General features: G+C 45.8%; 6 protein-coding genes across 6 annotated transcripts; 4 read left to right on the forward strand and 2 right to left on the reverse strand.

The window, feature by feature from the left end:
* Positions 1 to 155: 155 nt before the first annotated feature.
* On the forward strand, positions 156 to 2,264 carry SJAG_00259 (hypothetical protein). The gene has a single exon (XM_002171515.2). The coding sequence runs from the start codon at positions 231 to 233 to the stop codon at positions 1,578 to 1,580; it is 1,350 nt and encodes a 449-aa protein (XP_002171551.1). The 5' UTR covers positions 156 to 230; the 3' UTR covers positions 1,581 to 2,264.
* A 2,166-nt stretch (positions 2,265 to 4,430) lies between these two features.
* SJAG_00258 (hypothetical protein) lies at positions 4,431 to 5,464 on the forward strand. Its single transcript, XM_002171514.2, has one exon. It carries the CDS (start codon positions 5,160 to 5,162, stop codon positions 5,382 to 5,384), a length of 225 nt encoding a protein of 74 aa, XP_002171550.1. The 5' UTR covers positions 4,431 to 5,159; the 3' UTR covers positions 5,385 to 5,464.
* A 442-nt stretch (positions 5,465 to 5,906) lies between these two features.
* SJAG_06596 (hypothetical protein) lies at positions 5,907 to 6,332 on the reverse strand (the record flags this gene model as incomplete). Its single annotated transcript, XM_011050694.1, has 1 exon — positions 5,907 to 6,332. One exon carries the CDS (start codon positions 6,330 to 6,332, stop codon positions 5,907 to 5,909), a length of 426 nt encoding a protein of 141 aa, XP_011048996.1.
* Positions 6,333 to 6,436: 104 nt separating this feature from the next.
* On the forward strand, positions 6,437 to 8,899 carry SJAG_00257 (hypothetical protein; the record flags this gene model as incomplete). The annotated part of the gene is made up of 1 exon (XM_002171513.1): positions 6,437 to 8,899. One exon carries the CDS (start codon positions 6,437 to 6,439, stop codon positions 8,897 to 8,899), a length of 2,463 nt encoding a protein of 820 aa, XP_002171549.1.
* Positions 8,900 to 9,370: 471 nt separating this feature from the next.
* SJAG_00256 (AGC protein kinase Ppk18) lies at positions 9,371 to 13,517 on the forward strand (the record flags this gene model as incomplete). Its single annotated transcript, XM_002171512.1, has 4 exons — positions 9,371 to 9,495; positions 9,590 to 11,598; positions 11,653 to 13,209; positions 13,267 to 13,517. The coding sequence occupies 4 exons, from the start codon at positions 9,371 to 9,373 to the stop codon at positions 13,515 to 13,517; spliced, it is 3,942 nt and encodes a 1,313-aa protein (XP_002171548.1).
* Positions 13,492 to 15,523, reverse strand: SJAG_00255 (tRNA methyltransferase Trm5). Its single transcript, XM_002171511.2, has 7 exons — positions 15,232 to 15,523; positions 15,088 to 15,176; positions 14,937 to 15,038; positions 14,632 to 14,885; positions 13,963 to 14,541; positions 13,843 to 13,923; positions 13,492 to 13,799 (listed from the first exon to the last, which is right to left on the reverse strand). The coding sequence occupies exons 1-7, from the start codon at positions 15,372 to 15,374 to the stop codon at positions 13,743 to 13,745; spliced, it is 1,305 nt and encodes a 434-aa protein (XP_002171547.1). The 5' UTR covers positions 15,375 to 15,523; the 3' UTR covers positions 13,492 to 13,742.
* Between the last annotated feature and the right edge of the window lie 12 nt (positions 15,524 to 15,535).

The raw sequence follows: 15,535 nt of genomic DNA on the forward strand, positions 1-15,535 counted from the left end.
TCTCTACCTCTGTCGCCTCCTTCCTACCCTTGCCTTGATGACGCCCGTACCACTTTGTGACCATTTTTTGGTGGTGACTTGTATTAACACATACAATAAAAAATTAATATTTTATTCGAAAAAACAAAGTCACATTTTATATAAATAGGGTCACTCCCACCCCTAGGCACTCCTCCTCTACCAAGCACGCCTTCTGCTCCCAATCCCAAAAAGCAAGAAGCATATAAAAAATGGCCAAGAAGGTTAAATCTGTCGAGAAGAAGTCCAAGTCTTCCAAGGCTGTCGCTCCCAAGAGCGGTGCAGTCGAGAAGACCTCCAAGAACAAGGAGATCGCCAAGAAGGCTGCCAAGGCTGCTTTGAAGGAGAAGAAGGAGAAGTCTTCCAAGAAGAGCAAAAAGTCCAAGAAGGAGGAGTCTGAGTCTTCCGAGTCCGAAGAGTCTGAGTCCGAAAAAGAGGAGGATGTTAAGATGGAGGAATCCAGCAGCAGCAGCGAGAGCAGCTCTTCTGAGTCCGAGTCTAGCGACTCCGAGTCTTCTGAGTCCGAGGCTGAGAAGAAGGAGGAGGCCAAGGAGGCTGAATCTAGCTCCTCCGAGTCCGAGTCTAGCGATTCAGAGTCTGAATCCGAGGACGCCAAGAAGGAAACCAAGACCGAGTCTAAGAAGGAGGAGTCTGATTCCGACTCTTCCAGTGACTCTGATTCCGACGACTCTTCTGATTCTTCTTCCTCTGATTCCGACTCTGACGACTCTAGCTCTTCCGAGTCTTCTGACAAGAAGCGCAAGGCTGATGACGAGAGTGAGGAGCAAAAGCCCCAAAAGGCTGCCAAGTCCGAGAGTGGTGAGTCCTGCACTGTTTTTGTTGGTCGCTTGTCTTGGAACGTCGACGACGAGTGGTTGGGCAAGGAGTTCGAGGAGTACGGTACTGTTGTCAACGCCCGCGTGATTATGGATGGTCAGAGCGGTCGCTCTAAGGGTTTCGGTTACGTTGACTTTGACAGCCCCGAGGCTGCCAAGGCTGCTGTTGCCGTCAACGGACAAAAGGAGATTGATGGTCGTATGGTCAACCTCGACATCTCCACCCCCCGCCCCGCTCAAAACAACAATGGCTTTGCTCAACAACGTGCTAGCAACTTTGGTGACAAGCAATCCCCTCCCAGTGACACTGTTTTCATTGGCAACTTGAGCTTCAACGCTACTGAGGACGATGTCCGTAACGCTTTCTCCTCTTGTGGTGAGATCCAATCCGTCCGTCTCCCTACCGACATGAACTCTGGCCGCCCCAAGGGTTTCGGTTACGTTACCTTTGACAGCATTGATGCTGCCAAGCAATGTGTCGAGATGAACGGTCACTTCATTGCCGGTCGTCCCTGTCGTCTTGACTTTTCCACTCCCCGTACCGGTAACGCTGGCGGTCGCGGCGGCTTTGGTGGCCGTGGTGGCTTCGGAGGTCGCGGCGGTGGACGTGGTCGTGGTGGATTTGGCGGCCGCGGAGGCTTTGGAGGTCGTGGCCGTGGTGGTGCTCGTTCCGGCGGTTTCAACCGTTCTACCGAGTTCTCTGGTAACAAAATTACCTTCGATTAAGCATGTCGTGCTTAGCCATTGAGGTGACGGAGGGACCAGGTGCGAGGTGTTCTCATGTTCATCTTGCCGCTGTCCCCGAGCTTCATGTAACCTTCTTTTTGGGATTCTTTAACGTCTAATTCGGGATGAAGGGTTTTTCTTTTACGCTGTTTTTTGTGGATTATTTTTGGAACGCTTTCTTTGGACCATTCTTTTGATACGCATTTTGGAATTTGGTTGCGGCTGGTTTATACGCGTTACTCTCTACGCTTTTTATTTGATTTGTTTGGGTTGTGTTATATTATATGTTATGAACCAGGGGTATCACCGTTTCTATTGTGGTTGATACTGTGGGCGACACATCAATGTGGGCTTGTTACATACGAGGGGGGCTAATTGTTCATGTTGCTTTGCAATGTGTGCCTGTTGCCTTTGGGTACTGAGGGCTTGAAAAGGGACTGTTCATTTTGGGAAGGGCGTGTCTTCTTGTTTCGTCGATTATGTCGTTACAGGGCGTGCCGTAAAGGGAGGGTTTTCCCCCCTTTTGGTGCTGAACAGGACTGGGACAGCGGGTTTTGCTTCGTCTCGGTCCTGCCGATTGAACGTGGTCGGCAGTGGCTTGCCAGGTGCAGCTGCTGCAACCTTTCAAACTTGCTCAAAGACGTACTTCAAACCGTTACCTTGTCCATGAAACGATCAAACCGTTTGTAGTGAATAGACCTGTCGCGTGGGTACATTGAGTTGGGAGGGCGTTGTCTTGTTTTGTTGTGTGCTTTGTGGCTCTTGTTTTTTTGTCGCTATGGATGGATAGTTCCTGTGGGCAAGAACACGACGAGTCGATGCAGTGGCTTTTTCTTAGGTAACGGAGCTGCTTAAGTGGTATAATTGTGGGGAGTTATGCTTTCGTTCAGATATATTTTGGGTTATGTAAAATAGAGAAGCTGAAATTGTACTTTGTTGGATTGAAATGAAGCGGACTCACAGGATTCCACATCCCACTTTTGTTCCTCTGTTAACTGTTTGTTGTGTCACGGCGATTGTAGACTCGTAGCTAAATACCCACTATACTCATTATGATATGACTTGTTCTAAAACAGTCATAGCTAACAAACAACCTACTAAACCGGTTTTACTGTTCACTCTCACAGTCTATGCAGGCTGAAAATAAATAAGATGAGCCAAGTTGTGTAATTTTGTATTTATTCGTAGTGCAAGTTTTGTGACAATTTGTTCAAGGTGGTTCTTATGTCGAGCATATAACTTCCAGTAGCTTTTCTCAATGTCAAAATGGCAGACACTACGCAATGTACTACTACTGAAACATATCTAGAATGCGAAGTGTCTTTTGTATTTGAAGTGTCGGCTTAAACGAAAGCATGTACTTAACGCTAGTACCTCAACTTGGTCCCTGACTTATTCATTGAAATGCTGTTTCCGGAATACAAGTGTAATCAAAAAGAAGATATTGGCAGAAGACCATCACCGTTTGAATGTCGAGACTGTTTGTTTGAAAAAATAGATAAAAAAAAAAAAAAATACATTCACTATCAAAGGAAAAACTAATACATCGTATGGTGGCACGGATGTGCAAAGTTAAGCTGGTTTAGTCCTCGGTCGCATACTACGGTAGCTGCATATCGGATTCTACCAAATTCATCCGATCACAGTTCAAGTGATACCCGCATACCCTCCGTCTAGCATTTACCATTGCTTTCATGAGCCACACGGAGAACATTCACCCGGTTAGCTGTTCATCTGTGCGGTATTGTTCGAATCACTAACGCATAGTGAATCACTAAACTAAAACAGACTTGTACTAAACTGCAAGGGATAAGAGTTTTGATCTAATCAAAGACAACCGTTCTCCGTGCTGGTCCTTGGTCATAAACTAGTATCAAATTCTCGAAAATACTTTTAGATGAAAGAGTAGATCTCTATTGTATATAAACACATAACGTAGGCCTTTGCATGTGGGCTTAGCTTAGACATGCCGCCCGGCTCATAGTCTTTGCATGAACAGGAAGCGAAATCCTTAGCGAGTTCATCAGATTTGGAAGTGACGCAACACATATAACCCGTTCATGTAGATGCTTGTCCTCGACATACAGCTCAAAAGAATAGTTTAGATTACCCACTTTTGCAATGAATATTACACTTAAGAAGTACTTGAATGAAGTGTGTAACCTGGAGAGAGAGTCTAAACATATTGTAATACCAAGTTCATAAATGTGAGCGTATTTCTGAGTATAGATTGCAAAGTCGTCCTTCTAAAACTCCTTCTTTGCAACTTCTGAACGCAACTTCGTATTGTCTTATCAACGAACTGCCTTGCTGATGCTCGCTTAGTCGCCGCGCCAAAATCCTATTCGCAAATAAACCGGGGTGTTCCAAGGGCTGCTGACAGCGGGACTTGCCTTGGAATTGTTCTCCGTTAATGCAATTTCCTTAAGACAGTTTCGACCTTTGAGTTCAATGTGCTTATATGGTGCATCTCAAGCTGGTCCACACCCTTATATGCAACTTGAATAAATTTACGTTGTACCATTTACTCTACAGAGACCTTTAGCAAATGAAATGAATTACCAACGTACTAGTCCAACAGATCCTTTCTTGGATTGTTTCATAACACAAACAATTAGCAGTTTCAGCGTTGTCTTGGGAGTCATTGTATTATTTACTCTCCAAACCATTATTTAACAAAAAAATAAAATAAATAAAAAAATAATACACTTAAAGTTTGCTAAAAGAAAATTATGTCGGTCGACCAATTCAATCGTAAACAGCTTGGATTACATTGATTCCTGTGAATTCTGCCGAAACCATTTTTTCTTGAATATGTGTTTATGGGTATTACTATGTATACTATGTATACTATTATATAACTACAGAGTCAGAGTCGAGTCGAGTCGAGTCAAGTCGAGTCAAAGTCAACAATCAGTCCGTCCAATTTCCTTCAAGTCCACTTCCCCGTTACAGAGCCCAATGATCACCAATTCTCAATATCGTCGACACCTCGTCCTTAACGAATTCTTTCTGTTCGTGTCAACACCTACAATTCCTCGCGGGTTTCGCCGAGCGCTATCGTTGCAACATTAATCCGAAACTCTACACACCTTGCTGCCACGTGGCAGCTCTAGCGGTCAGTCCTAAGAGTCTTAGACTTCATAAACGACCGCATTGAAACTCCGAGTGCAAAGTCATGGGAAACGATAACACCATTCATATTGCTCTATATTCAGCGGTTCAGCTCTTTATTAATATTCTTCGACCAATTGCTACCGTTGTGCAGCATGAGCCGAACTAGCTCAGGACTACCCCTACCGCTTGCGGAACTCCTCGGAGAATCCTAGGGTGCACAAACCCACGTTAACTACATGTTAACGATGTTCTGCTCGAAAACGTTCCTCCTCGCTATACTGGATAGCCAAAACCTCTCCCCCTCGCTAAAACGCCTATCGCAATACACTATACCGCAGTAAACGATACGGTCTCACCCTACCCCTCTGGTCTCTCCGCTTAGGGTGACCCCTTGGTCCCTCTCGCCGGCCCCTCTTTTCCTCAGTCGCACCCGATACTTCCCTAAGTCCACCCTGCGCCATTATGGCTGCACGTGCCGAAACTGCGCTCGCGTGTTCGGATGCACTTGAGGCACGTTATATCTCGTACCGACGACGTGCTTCTCCACCACTCACAGCCCTCAGATTGGCTCACTTCTCGCTAAAGTCTCTAGCGAGTCACTTACTGCACCCTGCGCCTGTCTACGTCATCTTCTCCGCACCGCCCACATACGTCAGCACAAATGCCGCGGATGACGATAAGCGATGAGCCCCGCCTCACTCTCTTCCCACCACGCGAACGTTAGTCGCTCATAGGGTTCCGTTTCGACACCACCCCTGACTATGCGCACTCTTATAGAGTCTAATGCCGAAACGAAACTTATCCTTTCCCAAACACACCACGCACATGCTCACATGAGCCTCTGGCACACTGCAGCTTGCAGCGCGTTTGACGACATTTGCGGCCGCCAAACGCGTATCAGATTGAAATTGAGGTGCTCTGGAAGATGAATTTACGCGCATGTAAGCGAACTAATGTGTCAAGAGTCTAAATGAGCATCCTGGGTTGGTCAAACTGGCCCTGTAAGCGGGGCCGCTGGGAAGAGGCTCGGGTTAGTAAATTCTAAATGGATAACACTCACACGTGGACGCCTTTTCCAGGTCCCTAGATGCGGAGAAAGGAATTGCCCGGTGATATGCGATTTTCGGTAATTGCTTTAGAGCTTTGTAATACAGGACCTCGAACTGATTGTCTCGTGTCGGAGTGAAGACCGCGCGTATAAACAAGCCGTTAGAGATGATAACATTTCAAGCAGAGCAGAGCTTCCTTTTCTTGTATAAGTGGCTCATTCCTGTGCAGCCACCTTTTGTAAGAAAACCGAGCTGGGTTTCCACGAGTTTGTTTTGCTCCAATATCGTAGGGCCTAGTTTGAGCAACGTGTTTCCTTCTATCGAATCCTCGCTTTCGCGTAGAGAGTATTGCGACCCGGGGAGCTTTTGCTGCATTGTGGACGAAGACGACGCTCTGGTTACTTTTCGTCATACCAGTTTCCAGCTCCAAGCCTGCTGTCCTGCTAAACAGACCCGTTTCGGTTAGGCCGAGTCTCCACGGAGTGTAAGGTTTCGCCGTGTCAGTAGTTTCACCATCGTCGCCGCCGCTCAGCATTGTTGACACCATCTTGTGCTTACTGTTATACAAAATCCGTCTCCTCGTCATCCCGTATCCCGCCGTTGTTCCAATTCCCCTTGTCTTCTGTTTTTTCTACTCCATCTTTACCGCGTCACCTGCATTCTCGTTATACATTCTCATCACTCCTCATCATGGTTTTCCTCGGTATCAGTCAGCAGCTAGATCACCTGCTGGTTACAGATGCTAGCCAGTTGCCCGAGGCCCCTCCTAAACCTAAAAAGAAAAAAGACAAAAACAAGTACCCAAAAAATAGTCACAGTTTCGATGACGGCTCGGCCAGCGTGAAAACCTCCTCGGACTCTCAAGCGTCGAGCTCAAAGTCTAAGAAATGGTCATTCAAATGGCTAAAGAGCCAGTCTAAAACGTCTTCTGCGTCGCAATCGTCCGCCTCCGAGCACGCCAATGATGCTCGTAGCAGCAATTCGCGTGATGTCGATTCGATACACAGCTCGGCGCTTAGCGGCTCTTCTCTCGGGAAGGCAAAATGGAGCCAAAGCTTTGCATATGATATTCTTGATATTCCCGGTAGCGCTTCAATTCACACAACGTCTACAGACGAGGCGGCCTCGAGCACCACTGGCGCAGCAGGAAGCCCCAGCATAGTCACGGAAGACATCACAGGCGGCGATAAGGCCGACGCGACTTTGTCGGCTCCTGAGTCTAATCCGCAGTCGGCTCGCTCTAAACCCACTCTTATGGAGACTAAACTGGCGCGTGCGTCAAAAAACCGCCTCAAAGTCGGCGCCGCTTATAGACCCAATGTTGCAGGTGCAGAATTGGCAGGCGAGCATGGCGCTGCAAGAGAAAACTACGAAAATAACCATCTCGTTGTCGCAGATGCGTCGCAGACAGTCGGCTTGCCGACGCTCGCTTCGAATGAGAGGGAAAAAAAGTGGGACGAGGATTGCATGACTGGAACATTTGACAGCTCGTATCGGTCTGTTATGCAAGACATGGATGAAGGCGTCGCAAACGTAGATGATTCTCATCGGCCATATATGTCCACGTCCGACTGCATTCCACGCGAATGGTCCGCAAATACTGAAACTGATTCGCCGTTAGAACACATGCCCAGGCGCAGACCAACTTTACCCCGTTTATCGTCGCTACAAAGCATCCAAAGCAGCGACGATGCCCTTCGCACAACTTCTCCTTACTCCACGACTCCTTCTTCCGCTTCATACAACCTTCATGATCTTTCCGCTTCTCGTTTGTATGCCGATCCACTAAGCATTGGTAGCAACTCCTTGACGTCCGCTGGCGCTTCGTCCCTGGAGCTGCCGCCGCTTCAGCCGATTGCTGAATGCCCTCCGGCCTTTCGACTGTCACAAGGCAGACGCATTTATCCCGAGCCCAACGCCCATTACCGTGCTCTCGAGATGGAAAACGCGAATCGCTACCTTCCTGCTGACTATCCCAGAACACCCTCGGGCATGGACGATGTCACCAGTCAGGATTTCAACGCCAACCTCGGTGACATGAACCGCGCTTGGTCCCAGATGTCCATTCGTGACAGACAGCCCTCGCCCATTCCATCCGCAACTCCCTACCGTCGCTCCTCAGACCGTGTCCGTCTCGACAAAAACTCGTACGCTGCAGCTCCTGACCGGCCAGAGCCTGCGTCCTCTCTGCGCCAAGCGCCGAATCCCATGTACCGCAAGTCAGCAACAAATGCTGCTCTTGCCTACGACTGGATTGGCGCCATTGACCGTTTCTACATTACTCCATCTGTTTCCAAACGGACGGCGACTGGTCCGGGCGCCTCCAAAGATGTCATGGACGTTTCCCCTGATGGCTCTTCTGCTGAGTACTCGCAAGTCTTCGTGGGCTGCAAGACTATGTTCCTTCAACTTACCAATGGCCAGTGCTTCTGCTCCCAACGAGCATTGTCTCTCCTTCGCTCAGCTTCCCAGAGAGACGTGCATATTCTTGACATTCCCAGTGACTCCGGTTATGCTGTAACACACGCTCTTTCAATGCTTTATCCACAATGCGACCTGCATCTGTGCTCGAATCGCGATCTGGAGCTTAATGACTTGCCAGGACGCAAAAACACTTTCACCTTCTCCATGTTCCGACCCAGCATGCCGCTCCCTTACGAAAACAACTATTTCGATTGTTGCACCATGCGATTCCTTCCCGCTTGCGTTCCCATAGACTATTGGCCCAGCTTCCTGCGCAATTTGTACCGGGTTGTCAAGCCCGGTGGTGCTATTGAGATGCTTGTCTTCGACTTCACCTATACGAACGCTGGTCAGCTTACCCAGCAGTATATGTCGCATGTTGCTGCTAACTGTCGCAAAGCAGGCTACTTCGCCGAACCCTCGCGCAAGCTTTCAAAATTGATTGAGGATGCTGGTTTCCATCACTTAAACCTTGCTCAAATCGTGTTCCCTCTGCATCAGGTCGGTCGCGCCACGAACGCGTTCCGGCGTTTCGTTGAGGATACGGTAAATGTTTATGAAAAGGCGTTCGTTACTGAGCCCGAGTACGCTTCGGAAGACATGCAAAAACAGCTCCATCAAGAATTCATGCGCTACCGCTCTGGCGTACTCTACACCCTCATCACTTTTGATAAACCAATCGTGCTTTAGTACGTGCACTTTTGAAACCGTCTTTTACCCTTCCACCTTTAATAAGAGTCCGCTAAATCAGAAATACATTTCTGTACATAGACTCGCTCCTATGGAACCATCTTTTTAAGTTCGTTTCGTTTTTTTCCCTCTATTCCCTATGCAATTGCATTTTCCATTTTGCCCTCTTTTGTGGCCCCCGTTTCACCCACACGTACACCCCACCTACCCACTTCCATCCCGCACACCCCGCGGTCTTTACCGCACTTTTGCTCTCACAAAAATTTCCCCCACATATGCCCCCAGTCCGCTTGTTACCTCAGGTCACAGTGGCCGCTACTACTGAAACAACCTTGCCGCGCGATTCCTCCCTCAACCATGCTGCCGGTTGCTTAGACAAACACGTTTTCCTGCCATTGAGCCCGAATTTTTTCGTACCTGGTTCCCACTGCGTTACTTGTGTCTTCTATATAACGTTTTGTGGCAATTGCTATGGAATTAGCCGTTTCTAAGGATCCTGTGGAACTGTCCGACATTGGGGGAGAAGTCTTTGTGCTTGAGCTGTCTTTGAACTGTGAGATCAATTATGTTAGTGCGAACTTGCTTCAAGTAGTTGGGTATGTCGAAGCTTTATTTATTTCCGGTCATTTTGTTGTATTTTGACTGGACTTGTCGTTGTCCGTACTTTATAGCTAACAGAATAACCAATAGTCGGTCTTTGGATAACTTGGTTGGAAAGCCTGTAGCGAGTCTTGTTACTGATGATGAGGTTTTTCATGAATCAACGACCTCGTTGATGGAGGATGATTCACGGAGCGCGAAAGTGGAAACGTTTCTTTCCATTTTGCCTCCGGAGGATGATGTTTTCTTACGGGATGAAGACATGGCACAGCAGCCTGTATCGAAAGGAATCGAAGGTACTGGTATTCTCATTAAGAATCCGGCCACCGGTGAGTCCACGCACACGCTGTGGGTGTTTAAAGAGGCAAAAGGTGATGATGAGGTTCGTGATGTAATTACAACTCAGTTATCGGCAACTTTGGGCTTCGGTGCGAAGCTATTAGTGGATTACTTAAATCAAGTAAGAGCTTCTGCGTCTGGAAATGTTCCAGAGGAGTTGTTTCTGTGTCGTGTATGCGACCAAAAGGTACCTAACTGGCTGTTTGAAAAACACACAGAGCTCTGTCTGCTCGTGCACCAAGTGGAAGCCCGAGTTTTGTCAATGAATGATGAACTCGTTGACCACCGTAATCTTTTGGTTGCCATGTGCGAGGAGTTAGAGGATGATCCAAACAAACTTTCCATTGCATACAACGACACAGTGCTACAAGCGCTACCAGCTCCATCAACGGCCGTGGCACCTTCTCATGGACGTCCTTCACATGGCCATTCCCGCTATGGCAACAGTAATGACCATAAGAGACGGGCGCACGAGTTTCTATTGCGCATGGTCATGCGTGCCCTGGAGCTTACGGATTTGGGTCTTTCCATTCACACCTCGTCCGCCAATACCAGCATGACATGCAGAACGATAAACGATTTTCGCGCTTTGTCACCTACGAGCGAGATGGCTACGTCGGAAGCCCTATCCTGGTGCACGCCTCAAGTGAGTGACGAGGGTCTTCGGTTACTATTCCGCGAAACTATGGAGCTTGTGCAACGCAAAATAAAAGAGAATAATCGCTTGAGTAACATTCTTTACTACTTTACTCGGTTGTGTAGTGAACTGCAAGACCAAGTTCGTGCGTTTGTTGAAAGAATGTGCCATGTGGGTAATGACACTCCCTCCTCTGCACTTTCTCCCATTGCGTCGGCACTTGACTTTAATCAATCGGAATTTCGTGGTCCTCGTGATAGCGTGCCAACGTCTTCGCTGAACTTAGAATCCGACTCTGCCTTTAAGAAAACGAATGTTTCAGAGGCTAATCCGACATGTCCTGGTGCGTCTATGTTGTCTTCCGTTATAAAAACACAAACAAGTCCACCTCCTTTAACGAGCTTTCATGACTTACCGAACCCTATGAATAATATGAATATGACAGTGCCTCCGCCCGATAAATGTGTTTCTACTGCTGCTACATCCTCTCCCATTATGGCCGCCGTCCAACCGTCTTCCTACAGTCGTCGACAATCAATTAGTTCTGTCAACATGATGTACGGAGTTGTCTCATCGTCCTACACGATGGATTCGTCCCCAATTCACAAGCGTTCCCCGAGTTTGTCAGGAAACTCACTAATGCGCAACACCTCTGATTCTAGCCCTGTTCCAGCAATATCCATGCCCGTGATGGGTTCAAAAACCACCGCCTCAATTAAGGATTTCGAGCTCATTAAACCCATCAGCAAGGGTGCTTTTGGATCCGTGTATCTAGCAAAGAAAAGAGCTACTGGCGAAATTTATGCAATCAAAGTTTTGAAGAAGGGCGACATGATTGCTAAAAACCAAGTTACAAATGTTCGTTCCGAAAGGGCTATTTTGATGGCACAAGAACAGTCTCCTTTTATTGCACAGCTTTATTATGCATTTCAGAGCAAGCATTATCTGTATCTTGTTATGGAGTTCATGAATGGAGGTGATCTGGCTGCTTTACTAAAAAGTTTTGGTGCATTGCCCGTATCTTGGGTCAAAACGTATTCTTCGGAAATTATTCTGGCTTTAAAGCACCTTCATGAATTGGGTATCATCCATCGTGATATCAAGCCGGATAATATCTTAATGAGTAAGAAGGGCCATTTGAAATTAGTTGATTTCGGCCTTAGTAAAATGGGTCTAGCAACTCGCCAATATCGTCTCCAAAAACAAAGGGAGAATGACGATTCTGGTGACACTTCTAGTCAGGGCACTTTAACTACTCCTCGGCCAAGCTATCCTAATTCCCCTATTCTTGGTGCAACATTAAGTGCTCATCAAAGTCGAAGCAGCTCTCCTTTAACGCGTGAATTTAGACACGCGTTGTTGAATGCTAGTGAGGGTGGCAGTATTGGAACAGAGTTTATTGAACCGCTCTCCTTGTCCGCCGGTACCAGTGGTCACGCTAGTTTTCAGGAGGCCTCTGACTCCGGTGATAGTTTAATGCATGTTCCGCTAAGCAAAGGAAAACGACACCGTCATCAGCCTTCGTGGTCTTTCTTTCGTCAACCTGATGCGCCAAAACACTTTGTTGGCACGCCTGACTACCTTGCTCCTGAAACTATTCAAGGCAGTAGTCAGGATGATATGGTTGATTGGTGGGCTGTCGGGTGTGTAATATTTGAATGTTTATTTGGTTATCCTCCGTTCCATGCCGACAGTCCTGAGAAGATTTTCAAAAATATTGTTTCACACTCCATCCTTTGGCCAGATCGTGATGATTTCGAATATGGCCCTGAGATCTATGACTTGCTAAATCGATTCTTAGATCCAAACCCAGAAACACGGCTAGGAGCAAAAGGAGTTGATGAAATACAGGCACACCCATTCTTTTCTGACATAGATTGGGATCATGTATCTGAGCAGGCTGCTCCGTTCGTTCCCATAACAGAAGACTCTTATGATACTGTTTACTTTGACAGCCGTGGCGCTTCATTTGAAGAGAAATCAATCTCCTCTCTTGTGAATGATGATGCTGCAACGTTCATTTCTCCAAAAACAGATACTTCTCGTTCGTACCGCAGCACTCCCACTTCGGCAAGACGAATGAGTAGCTCTCGTTCTCGTCGATCCAGTCACACTACTGGCATGGACGAATTTGGTTCGTTTTCCTACAAAAATCTCAGCGTTCTTGAGCAGGCTAACCGTGATGCTGTTGAGCGAATTCGTTTGGAATTTCAACAAAAAACGGGTTCTGCACCAAGTACCCCGGATTCTCTTTCTGATAAAGCATCTGTTCCAGACAAGCTATCAGTCTCTAACCCGCCAAAGTTTGCCAAAAAATTCAACATGTTGAATGCCTTGTCAACGGAGGTATCTTGTGCTATAAGCGAAAATTCAAGTCCTATTAGTCCTTTGAGCAGCAATCTTGCCTTAAAGCGGAATCAGAATCGACACTTCTCTGATTCAGAAGCAGTGGCTCATGGGCTATCTAAAGTATCAATTGGCTCTGAAACTCCCGAACAGGGATCACCTAAATTGAAGTCCGAGACTGGTCGTCCTAGCTCTTCCCATATTCCGACCATATCTCTTAGGAATGAATGGAACCGCAGAAGTGCAACGAATCTTCACTTTCTCGTATGCGAGGATTCTTCAAATACTTACAGTGATCTCGTTACCTACCTCCGTTCGAATTTTGCAACTGTCACGGTTGTGGATAATCCAAATCGTTTCCTGTTTTACCTAATGTCAAATACAAAGTGTATGTGCTTTTGTCAAATTTTTATTTATCATTTGTGACAAACTAACTGAATTTTAGTTTCTATTATCTTCATACAGCTTTATTTACCAAGAGTTTCTGGCATCTCACTTATTAAACTGCTTCGAACGAGTACCTTTGTCAATAGAAACACACCTACCGTTGCTTTGTTTTCGTCGAGAGTTGACTTAGGAACCACTTTACCCCCTGTTTTTGACGGCCGTCTATACATCCCAATTAATTATTCTCGCCTGAACGACTATATTTCCCGATTTTGTAACTTCTCGCCGATATCCGAAATGGAATTTTAAATTTTGATTCTTTGCCTCGTTCATATTGTTATAGACTTGCTCGCTATGTTGCGAGGGGTTGTGTTAAGACCTCTCTATGTTTTGTTTCCATTTATTTAATAATTGTTATTTACCCTTTCTATCAAAAAAATCTGAACCTGTATGGCGCTACAAAATGACACTAAAAAGTGACATTAACAATCAAAAACAATACTTTTAAAGTGTATGAGATGTGCTGTTCTGCATTCAGTCTTTTGCGAATATGACACTAGCAGGAAGAGTAAAAGTACAGCAATACATGTCCTGCAAATGTTAGTCAGTTACGAGTTATTTGTTTATACGGTACCTTTTTTGGTGCGACCTTGCGCACGAAATGCATTGTAACCTCAGATGCTTCAAATCTGTGACCCAAAGATTCGTAAATACGCTATGAGTTAGTAAAGGAAATTCTGAACGGCTGACTTACGTTCAACAAATCTTCAGTCGGAGGGTCGTAACGACAGAAACAATGGACATGAACCTTGGGAAGTGGGTAATCCTTAAACAGATCTTCTTTTCCTGCGTAACATCCACGAAAAGCATCAAGAAATTCCAATGCAGAGCCAGGAAGATTCATTACGTAATGCTGAAACACTGGAGGAATAACGAAATCTCGGGACGTGGAGACATCGCCTCCTTTCTTGCCTTTGGGTTTTTTAGCAGGCGAGAAATGGATAGGGCCGGTCTTTGAAAATGACAAAAGTTCATCAGTTGATTGTTTAATAAACTCTCGTCCATCCTTCATAAAAGGTTTAACAAACGCATCAACCTTGTTAAGGGTAACATTTTGTACAAGACTCTCGTAACTGTGAGGATTTAAATCGTTGGCAAAAACAATCACTTGCTTCTTTCCTGCGGGACAAGCAAAAGGTCCCACACCAGCCATTACATCACAAACAGCTTCACCCGGTTGAAATTGTTGAATTAAGCGATCATGCTCTGTGCTCAAGCGGGAATTCCAATACACTTTCGAAAAGTCAAAGCGGAATCTACAGCCGGATTCGTGCTGGTGTTTGTTAGTAACAAAGAAGAGAGCCATAATCTTTATCAGTGAATTACACAACGTTGTTTCACTAGAAGAGAGTTTAGCACTTACCTGTGTAACGATAAAGTTATCTTCACCAGCCAAAACTTCCATACTAAAAGTTCGGAATTTTGTGTCAATAGTTGCAGTTTTGTTGACAACAGTCTTAATAGATGGGTTCTTGTCCAGGATAACTTGGCCGATCAAATACTTGAAAGGAAGCCACTCATCGCGAAGATTCATATGAGCAATATGTCCCACGGCAGTAAAACCAGATGGGTGATCCTCCTTTTGTGCGTCAGGAAGAAATGCATCCAAAATCTCGTCTATGAAATTTGATCAGAACAAGCCAAGTCATAAGTTTCGTTAAAACATACCAGCTCTCCAATAGTTATAGTCTAAATAAAGAAGATATGGCACCAAATGGATATCATTCTCCTTGAAGAAAGAATTTATCTGCTTGTATTGTCCAGTAAAGTCTAGCACTGTTAGAACTTACAGCTTAAGTTAAATTCTCAACGGACGTACCATCTATATCAAACTCGGGACTTAATAAAACCAATTTCTCATTATCCGCGTCAAATACTCGCTTCACCCGAGGCCAATTGAGCAGAGCTCTGTGTCTTTGTGTTAATAATGGGGTTTCGGTTGATAACAAGTGTATTTTCTTACGACTGGTAATTTTTGTTTAACAAGCCAACTTGATGCGGCGTAACTTTGGCAGCAACAAGACGGAATAGCTTTTCAAACAACGATTTGTCCAAAACCTTGGTATAGGGTGGAATTACCACCTTAGCGAGTTTTAAGGGTTCCATGAGGTTGGTTTTAAAAGACAAGCAACAGGTGTCTTAGAAGAAAGTGGTATCTTAAATTTTCACTAAGAGATTCGAAGTCGCACGCCGTGTTAGTTAGACTAATGATATTTTAATTACTAAATTTGTAGATTCTGGTCAAGCAAAATTTGGATTGCTATGAT

This window comes from Schizosaccharomyces japonicus (genome assembly GCF_000149845.2).
Source record: "Schizosaccharomyces japonicus yFS275 unplaced genomic scaffold supercont5.1, whole genome shotgun sequence".
Lineage (NCBI taxonomy): Eukaryota > Fungi > Ascomycota > Schizosaccharomycetes > Schizosaccharomycetales > Schizosaccharomycetaceae > Schizosaccharomyces > Schizosaccharomyces japonicus.